A 9,807-nucleotide genomic window follows, 5' to 3' on the forward strand; every position below is an offset into this window, starting at 1 on the left:
AAATAAACGTTGGGAAAAAAAAAAGTTAAAAAAAAAAAAAAAGAAGGTGCAAGTGTGATTCACAGTTATATGTGACTGTGATTCACATGTTATATAACATAACGTTATATGTTGGAAATTGATTTCCCAAATTCATTGTGGTCCTAGAACCCATGAGCTTTGATGTCTCTGGTCAGGACTTCACACACACACACACACACACACACACACACACACACACACACAGCCCTTCCTGCTCTATAGCCAAGTTGGGAGAGTTAAATTTACCAAGGCACTGGGAGTGGGGTGGGGTGTTTACAGGTAACCAGGGGTAACCAGAGCTGTTTACATAGGGAGGGATTAAATACCAAGAGTAGGAAGGACAGTGCCTATTAGATAACAAAGTAATCCTCCCCTACGCTATACCCCCACACTTTCACTCCCCCTACTATCCAAGGGAGGGAGGGAAGTGGCAGGGGCTGGAGACTTGAGCAGCATCCTTTTCTGAGCCAAGGAGTGGCCTGGAAAGTAGTGGTCCAAGGCCTGTCCCCCACCCAGTCCCTGGTAACTTGATTCTCCCTTCTGTCATGAAAGCCCAGGAGGCAGGCAGGGAGAAAAAAAAAGAGTGCCTTCTGCCTCTTCTCTGGGAGTCAGGGCACCGGTGAGGCCTGACGTGGCAGAAGCAGAAACCCACAGGGATGGGGACCCCCACAGCAGAGAAGGCAGAGGTCCAGCATTACAGCTACAGAACAGGAAGGTGAAGACAATTTTATTTTTCCCTGGGATGCTGGTGGCTCCGGGCCTGACGCGTCCCTGAGGCTTTCTTATGCTTCTGGTCCAGCACTTGGGCCATGTAGTTCTCCTGTTGCTTCTGGATCCGGTAGTCAGACATGTGATTCCTGCAATGGAGCTGGCTGGGCATGGGCTGGGGACAGTCTAGGGTAGGGACCAGAGAGCTGGCTCCCTACTTCCATCAACAACCCCCAGCCTAGCCCAGACGCCTCACCTGAAGATCTGTTTCTGCTGGCTGATAACTTGCTGCAACTCCTTAATCTCATTCTCTTTGCCATTAAGTATATCTTCTTGCTTTATAATGTGAGACTCAATTTCTGTGGGGGAGAGAGGCAGGGAGAAGGCGTGGTTGCCATCCGAAGGGCTCCTTCCTGAGATAAGGCATTCATTCCCTTATGGGTCTTTTTAGAACTTGGCTCTCCTGACCCAGGGTTCTCCACAAGTAGCTGTTAACATCATGGTAAGAATGAGTTTATTATGGCGTTTTGATAGGATGGTGACTGAGCGGCACAATGTCTGCTGAATGTGTCAGTGACTTTACAACTCTATTCTGGACCAGGTGACTCACATGAGGGCAGGAAAAGGCCTCTGCAGAGAGGTGGACAGTGCTGCCCAAAGGCAGGAGGATGAATGGCTCCTGTCCCTAACTCCTGCTGATCTTCACAGCTATCACCTCCTTGGCAAGACACTTCCTAAAGTACAACCTCTCCCAATAGTTCCTATCCCTTTTTCCTCCTTTCTTTTTCTTCTTAGCACTTATACCTAATATACCACATATTTTACTCACTTTTCTTCTCTACTAGGATTTACATCCATGAAATCCATAATGATAAATATTATTTAAATTTACTGCTTTAACCCTAAGGCCTAAAATCGTACCTGGCACATAGAAGGTGCACAATAAATTTATTTGTGGACTGAATGACCAGGATATCCTCTGGGGAATTAGGATTTAGAAACATCACTTAGTTCAGTCATCTCAATCCAACCAGACGTACTGAGGGCCAGCTGGATGCCCAGACTTGTGCTAGGGCTTAAGGAGAGAAGACAGGGCCCCTACCCTCAAGGAGGCAGCTCCTGAAAGAGAGTTAAAACTCAGGAACTGATCAGAGAACAGAGGGTGATGTTTTAGCAGTGTTAATATTGATGAGACAGTCTTGCTACTTTGGGCAAGTTGCCTCCTCTTCTAGACCCATTTTCTCATCTGCTGACAGGGACAGCACAGGGGCGTGAGGTGAGAGGAGATAGTGGTGACAAAGCTTACCCCAAATTAAGTGCTCATTAGATGCAAGGATGATTTTTGTGTCTTGCATCAAAATCGAAAGAGGTTGTAGGGATGGGGGGGAGGCGGTGCTTCATTTACATAAACTGACCCTTGGGGAGCCCTGGAAAATTCTGATCCTCCTAGGAAGAAAATCCCACTACCTTTAAAGATTAGACAAATATTAACTAGAACACAAGGTCTAAAAAATGTAGAAATGCTGAAGTATTTAAGGTTTCAGAAGAGAAGATTTGGTAAAAAGTTAATACACAGCATAGAAAAGAGGAGACAAAGACACAGGAGAAGGAAGAGAATGAAAATGAGCTCACTCGGTCATAGGACCACGCCTATTAAACCTTCTTCCCCAGGTCACGCAGATTGATTGATTGTGAAGTTCTTTTGGGAAAAGGCATCAGAAATTTATGTGAATCTTTTAAAATAAGTTAGAGATGAATTTAAAATAAATAGCACCCACAGAGAGAATGGTTAGAAAATCCCTTTGAGAAAAATAAGAAACTATGTAAGTATAAAAAACAAACTAAAACCACAAAAAGGGAGGTTCTCCAACCTGGCCAACAGGCCAGGGGGAGGCTCAGCTCATGAGATTTGCTCAGGTGAGGGCTTGTGTCCCACTGGAGGGGTCTGGGACATTCTGGGGGAGGGCAGCCAGGTTCCATCCCCATAGCATACACACACACACACACACACACACCTTCCACAAGCAGACATAGAACCCCGTGGCTTTGGCTGATCTCTAGGAAATGCTCGAGTACCACCAGAAAAGAACTCTAGGTTTCTTTTAGGGAAGTATGGGGACAGGCAGAGAGACAGGAAGGAGTGGGGTCTGGTGGCCTTGGGTACAGAGGCAGTGACTGCCTGCTGGGCCCCAGGAGGCCCTACTGAGAGCCCTTGGTCAAACAGCCACAAGGCCTGTCAGCCCACCTGGTCAGATCAAGATATCGGCCTGTTGGCATCTTATTAGTAAGAGTACTCACCAAGGGAGAGAGGGCTGGATTGGTGGGTACGGGGTGCCCAAGACTTCAGGTGACAATCCATCAGAAGGGACTCTGAATCTCTTTTGGAATTGGGCTCTGGTCTCTGGCCTACTCAAAATCTGCTGCAATGTATGAAGCAGATGTTGCATGTGGAATTCAGATCTGTTCCTTAAACCAGGTAAGGGGAATTCAGTGTTCTGGGAAACTGAAAGGCATTCCTGGGATCTAGAGACACTGGGTGGCTGACAGAAAGAGCCCACAGCTCATGGCACCAAGTGAGCCAACAAGGAGCCACATACATCTGCACAGAGCAGAGATGAAAACTAATGGCCTATGGACATATTATACTTAGCCTATACAATAGTTTTAAAATTTCTAAATCAGTTGCCAACACTAAAAAGTCAGAAAAGTTTCCATGAAAAACTGGCTTCCAGTTTCTTTTTTAAGGATCTGACAATACTGCCCCCCTCCTCCCCAGAGCAGAGGCACTAAGCCCTTGAGAGAGGGCACGGCTCTTCCTGTCACCACAGTCCCTACCCTTCCCTACTGGGTCCCTAGCAGTTAGCTCCCAGATAGGACTGTGCTTGCCCTGCTGTTCCTCTTGTAACAGGTATGAGTGAAGTACACTATTTCTAATACCCATCAAAAGTGGGAAAACAAAAGTTGGACTAAAAGGTCGTATGTTTCAAGAAAAATGGGAGCGAGCCCATTCCTTTATGGCCATGAAGAATATTGTACACCAACTGCTTCCCTCATTTCCGTGGCCTGCCTGGTCCCTGAAGGCCTTTGCGATGGTGTGGCCCGCCTGGGCCTCCTGGTATCCTCAGCCGGGGGCAGAAGTTGGGGTGAAACCCTGCCCTTGACACAGGCACTGCGCTGTTAGGGAAGAGCCCATGTATGTAAGCGTGGGGGGGAGCACGGGCCTCCCGCCTACCATTGCACTTGGTGATGAGCTGGTCCTTCTTACTGGATTCCTGCAGGGCTCTGCTCTTGACACTGGAGAGCCTGGGTGGAGAAGATAAGACAAGAGAGGGTGGGAAGGCTGACAGGCAGCCTGGACCCCCAACCCTTCACAACCCTTTGAAAGGCCCACTCACGCTTTTTCAAAAGCCAGCTTCTCTTTCTCCAGCTGTTTAGATAGCACCTCTACCTCTCCGAGGGCAAATTGCAACTTCTCCTCTTCCTTGGCCAGGAGGACCTTGGTCTTGGCATGGGCAGCTTTCTCTTCCTGCAGGAACAGAAAGCAGTGACCTCATTACCCCTGAGCTACCCTAGGTCTCCTAGGTTCCATTAACAGCTCCATTTCTCAGACAGGCATATAGAAGCCAGGGTACAGGAAGATTCTGTCCTCACTACTAGGGCAGGAAGCTGTCAGAGGCCAATAATAACTGTGCCCATCCACAGGGATCCCAGGAAATGGGGGAAGATCAGGAGCCCACAGAGGCACTTACTTACCACCAGCTTCTTTTCCACTGCCTGGAACTCTTCTTTACTGACAAAATTTTCATCCTGGAGAACCATCTGCAACAGAGCCTGGCTCAGGGAGGGCCTGGGGCTGGTGTTGAAGGGGTACTCTCTAGGGACCAGGACCAAGGTTAGACAATGGGATGATACCCAGGGCACCTAGGATGAGACTTGGGCTCTGAACAGGGAGAATTTGGTTCCATAAGATTCACAGAGGCTCAGCTCTAGGTCCTGCCCTCAAGGAGCAACCAGTTTGATATAGGAGATAGCCCATGGCCAGTACATCTAACACAGTGTGCACTATGATAGAGAAGCACAAAAGGCTGTGGTGCCCAGAGGAGGCCCCTGGTCTGGGGAAGGGTCAGACCTGCTTCTGGAGAAGGGGTCATCAGACATGAGCTCTGACTGGTAAACAGGGGTGGGCAAGAAGAGGGGGTGGAACAGAAAAGTGTTCTAGATGGTGAGAACATACATGCAAAGGCCAGCTGCAAAGAAGAGCTGGGTACCCTCAGGGAATTGCAGGGAATTGAATGCCTAGAGCTGCACGCACCCCTCAGGGTGAGAAATAGATGTTAAGTCAGTTTTGTTTCTGAGATGGAGATATCTCCCAGCTCTCTTATCAAGATAGAAAATAAAAACAGAAAAACCATGAACTTCAGCTGGCCAAGACTTTACCATGCCTGTCCAGGTAATCTGTGGCTCCAATGCTTTGAACTCATGAACTAGGATTTGACTCAGAAGGCAAAAGCAAAGGGGCATTAAAGGGTCGCAGGCCCTTAAGTTAACATGTGCAAGGGACAAACCTGTGCTTACTGCACTCAAAATGGCGCTGCATTAGACACTGGGGAGGAGATGTCCATAATGGAAAACGCGTTATAGTTTCAATACCTGCATCTGAGAACCCCCGGGGAAGCCAATGAAGTCATCTCCAATTAGAAGTGGGGAAAGTGAGGCTCAGTGAATACACGGGGAGATATCTAGTAGGCCTTACACAACCAGACAGAGAGTAGAAAGCAACTTAATTTTGTTTAAATTCCCTGGAAAATAATCATGAAGACCTTGACCCTTTTTGGCTCCACGCCTACTAGCCAGAACATACTCGGGCCCCGCCTCCTCCTGATTACGCCATTGGCAATGTGCTCTAAGCTCGCCATCGGCGTCGGGACAGGGTCTGGCCCCGCCCCCGCCATTTAGGTGTCCGGTCCGGCCCTCCCCCAGCTCTTCGGGCTGCATACCACATTCCTCAGCTGGTGAATCAGTTCCTCCTGAGACTCGATCACGTCCCGCAGTTGATCGAAAGCGAGACACACTGATCCTGACCCCCCCTGCGACCACCCGAGGGGCGTCGCCATCTTTCCCCCCCGCCAGCTCGTTGGAAATGTCTCTGGGCGCCTCATCCACTGACGTTCACCAATGAGAATGGGACGCCATAGAGCACCTTGGCAACCGGGGGCGGGGACTTTCTTTGTTAGTAGGGATGGAGACCGCCTCTTAAAGGAGCCACTCTCTTAAAAGCACAGCCTTCCCGTGGAGGAACTTCTAACAACCCTTAGGGATTTAAGTTTATAGTTTATGTGCACACCTGTTTTATCTTGTGTTCGTCACGCAGACCTGAGGAGCAGACGGGGCACGGTTTGGTGAACAGCCCTCACTCAGACAAGGCCCTCAGCCTTATCCCAGGGCCTGTTAAACTGCAAGACCTGTGAAGCAAGAGCCAGCTAAGGCAACTCCGGCATTTTTGACGTTAACAGCCCTCTTTCTCCCACCCTAATCTCTGGATTTCACCCAGAGTATGAGACTCCAGCCTCCTGTGATTTCTTTTACAAGTACGAATACATTTAGTGTTTAGGTAATCTGAACCCAAGCAACGAAGGGAAGCACAGACCAGAAAAGGAGAGTGGTCTCACCCAAGATGAAGAGTCCTCCTCATACTCTGGTACCAGGTTGTTGGTAGCCACATTGGAGCGAGGTGCCACCATGTCAAAGTGCCGGCGACGGCCCTGAGAGATCAGGAGAACTGAAGAGGGGCATGAAAGACACGGAGAATGGAGGTAGACAAGGATAAAGTGACCACACATCCCCATTGAGGATATAGGGGGATCATCACAACCCCATTGAAGGCTTTCTTCAAAACCCAAATAAGATTAAATAAGCTTAGGAAAAATCAGAGCGAATATTCACTGAGTATTCACTATTCTGTGGCACCATTAAGCTTTTTCATGTGATCTTCACAATAACTTTGGGAAGTAGGTTATAATACCCTTAACCAGGTTCTATGAGAATGAGTAACTTGCCAAGGTCAGGTTTTAACACAGAAAGTTTGATTTCAGAGTCCATGTTCTTAACCATGATGCTGTGTTACATTTTTGTTGAACATATTGGATACTAAAGTTTATGGAAATTGAAACCCCCCAGGCAAGAAATGACTATATTAAGGAGTTTGGAAAAAGTGTTATCAGTGACCAGGAAGGGAAGCTGAAAATTCAGGTGGGCCACTCAGGCTGCTTCCCAAAGCTCCTTAGGGACCTATTTTGGGGTTGGAATTTGTGGCCTGATAAATGTGACCATTCCTGTGAGTCTCTCAGTGGTAGCCCTTGTTTTATCTTTCCTTGTTTCTTGTTTTTGTTCTCACATCCTTGAGAGCAAGGCCTTTTCTGTTGACCAATCTTAAAGGGCCTAGAGCAGTACCATCCAATAAAATGTAGGTGACGGATATAGTCTGTATCTGCACTGTCCAATACTGCAGCCACTAGCCACATTTGGCTGTTTAGCACTTGAAATGTGGCTCATGAGACTTGAGGAATTGTTTTAAATTATTAAAAGTTTTGATTAGTTAACATTTTGATTTAAATAGCCATAGTGGCTTGTGGCTACTGTGTTGGACAGCAAGGGCCTAGAAGGTGTCTTGTAGGTTGCGTGCCTCAGCACAGCGCCTTCTTGGAGTTTTGTCTATTGAATGTGAGTGTTCATCTGAATCACCCTGGACAAAGCTGCACATTCCTCTGGGGCAGGAATACCTGGATTCCCCCCTTGAACTGTCTCTTCTCTCTCAAGTCTTTAATGAGATGCTACTTCTTTTTTTTAAGTTTATTTATTTATTTTGGGGGAGAGAGAGAGCATGAGCAGGGGAGGGGCGGTGGTTGGGGGAAAAAGACTGAATCCCCAGCGCAGAGCCTGCTGCAGGGCTTGAACCCACGAAACCATGAGATCATGACCTGAGCCGAAATCAAGAGTCAGACTCTTAACCCACAGAGCCACCCAGGCACCCCTGAAATGCTAATTTGATAACCCTTGCCATTCACATTCACCTCCAGAAGTTGGAATAGGCTGCCCCTCAGGGCAAAACTCTGGAGTGTAGTAGTCTCCACCAGCCAATTCCCCGGGGAGGGAAGGTTGTGAGCAAGAGAGAACCCTGGATCCAGGTCTGCACCCTGCATACCAGCATGAACATGACAGATTGTCCTCTGGTTGAGGACTGCCACAGACTCCCCCTCTGTATGTCAACAAACACTCCAGGCTCCTGGCCGGCCAGGGCTCAGTAAGACTCAGGATGGCATGACATCACAAACAGCTCTGTGATCCTGCCCCGGAAAGTGTTGCCTTTCTGCACAGGGTTGTCCTTCTGGTTGATGTTCCCATTTTCTGTTGCTGTATAACTAACCACCTAAAATTTACAGCTTAAAAAAAAATCATTTTGCTCAGGAATCTTCCATTTAGGCGGGGTTCAATAGTGAAAGTTCATCTCTGCTCCATGATGTAGTATCAGATGGGATTTTGGTGGGGGGACTGGGAAAGGAGAGGCTAGAAATTCTGTTTCCAAGGTGGCTCATTGATATAACTGGCAAATTTAGTGCTATCAGCAGGGAACGCATTTGAGCCTGAGGACCAAGTTTCTTGTCCCTCTCCATGGGCTATTTAGGCTTTCTCATAGCATGGTGATTAGGTTTAAGAGAAAGCACCCAAAGTGATAGGAAATGGAAGATGGCCGGGGCACCTGGGTGGCTCACTCGGTTGAGTGTCCGCCTTCGGCTCAAGTCATGATCTCAGTTTGTGGGTTTGAGCCCCGCTTCGGGCTATGTGCTGACATCTTGCTCAGAGCCTGGAGTCTGCTTCAGATTCTGTGTCTCCTTCTCTCTCTGTCCCTCCCCCGCTTGCTCTCTGTCTCTCAAAAATAAATAAATGTTAAAAAAAACTAACAACAAAAAAAAGGAAATGGAAGATGGCCACTTCCTTAAGGCTTAGGCCTAAAAAACAGTACAGTGTAATTTCTGCTATTTTCTATTTGTCAGGAGGCCTCAGGGCTCAGATTCAAGGAGATGGGACACATCCCACTGTAGTTTCAAAGAATTTGGGCTGCACTTCCAGCCAATGTGCAGATGACTTGTCATTTCTTTAAGGTTCAGCTCAGATAAACCCAGAATGAAACTTAGTCTAGTGGGGGAGACAATCATCAAATAAATACTTACTTAAATCCTAAATTAAGTCATTATCCAAATAAATAACATTATAGCTATGACAGGTGCTGAGAGGAATGGGTATTTTTTTTAAATGTTTACTTATATTTAAGAGAAAGAGAGAGACAGCGCAAGCGGCAGAGGGGCAGAGACAGGGAGAGAGACAGACAGAATCTGAAGCAGGCTCCGGACTCTGAGCTGTCAGCAGAGCCTATTGTGGGGCTTGAACTCACAAACTACAAGATCATAACCTGAGCTGAAGTCAGACGCTTAACTGACTGAGCCACCCAGGCGCCCCTGTATTTTTTTTTTTTTTAAGTAGGCTCCAGGCCTGACGTGGGACTTGAACTGACGACCTGCTATTAATAACAGTCATATGCTCTACCTAGGGGTGACTCTGCCGACAGCACAGAGCTCGCTTTAGATCCTCTGTCTCCCTCTCTCTCTGCGCCTCCCCAGCTTGTGCTCTCTTTCTCTCAAAAATAAATAAACATTAAAAAAAAAGTCATATGCTCTTTTAAATGAGCCAGCTAGGTGCCCTGGAATGAAAGTATTTTAAAGGGAGATTTTGCCCCATCTGGAGTGTCAGGGAAGGCTTCTGTGTGGAAGTGGGATTTTGAGCTGAAACCTATTAAGATAAACCAGGAGGCACTTAACAAAGCAGGCAGGGGCCGGTGAGTGGGCAAGGGTTTCAGAAAGAGAGAATAGTATATGTAAGGTCCCTGGGGCAAAAGGGATTGGCAGAGTGTAGTAATTAAGAGGCTAGTATGGGGGCACCCGGGTGGCTCAGTCAGTTTAGCGTCTGATTCTTGATTGCAGCTCAGGTCATGATCTCATTCTCTTCTCTCTCAAAAAATAAAAT

The 9,807-nt window shown here is 47.5% G+C and overlaps 1 protein-coding gene across 5 annotated transcripts; it reads right to left on the reverse strand.

The window, feature by feature from the left end:
* Positions 1–549: 549 nt before the first annotated feature.
* Positions 550–5,888, reverse strand: SPATA24 (spermatogenesis associated 24). Of its 5 annotated transcripts, none has more exons than XM_043573423.1 (6): positions 5,727–5,888; positions 4,483–4,548; positions 4,125–4,255; positions 3,962–4,032; positions 986–1,088; positions 550–889 (listed from the first exon to the last, which is right to left on the reverse strand). In XM_043573423.1, exons 1-6 carry the CDS (start codon positions 5,886–5,888, stop codon positions 565–567), a joined length of 858 nt encoding a protein of 285 aa, XP_043429358.1. In that variant the 3' UTR covers positions 550–564. The 5 variants fall into 5 exon arrangements, with proteins under 5 accessions (XP_043429358.1, XP_043429330.1, XP_043429388.1 ...); XM_043573395.1 differs by having other exon boundaries at positions 550–904; XM_043573453.1 differs by lacking the exon at positions 5,727–5,888 and adding an exon at positions 5,380–5,637 and having other exon boundaries at positions 550–904.
* Between the last annotated feature and the right edge of the window lie 3,919 nt (positions 5,889–9,807).

The sequence above is a fragment of the Prionailurus bengalensis genome, chromosome A1 (assembly GCF_016509475.1).
Source record: "Prionailurus bengalensis isolate Pbe53 chromosome A1, Fcat_Pben_1.1_paternal_pri, whole genome shotgun sequence".
In the NCBI taxonomy this organism is placed as follows: domain Eukaryota; kingdom Metazoa; phylum Chordata; class Mammalia; order Carnivora; family Felidae; genus Prionailurus; species Prionailurus bengalensis.

Excerpts from the sequence above, each read along its gene's own strand:
- SPATA24 (XM_043573395.1), bottom strand. The coding sequence starts at position 5,888 with ATGAGGCGCCCAGAGACATTTCCAACGAGCTGGCGGGGGGGAAAGATG. Across the intron at positions 4,549-5,726 it reads TTCACCAGCTGAGGAATGTG|ATGGTTCTCCAGGATGAAAA; the intron begins GTATGCAGCCCG and ends GCTCTGTTGCAG. Across the intron at positions 4,033-4,124 it reads AAGCTGGCTTTTGAAAAAGC|GCTCTCCAGTGTCAAGAGCA; the intron begins GTGAGTGGGCCT and ends TTCTCCACCCAG.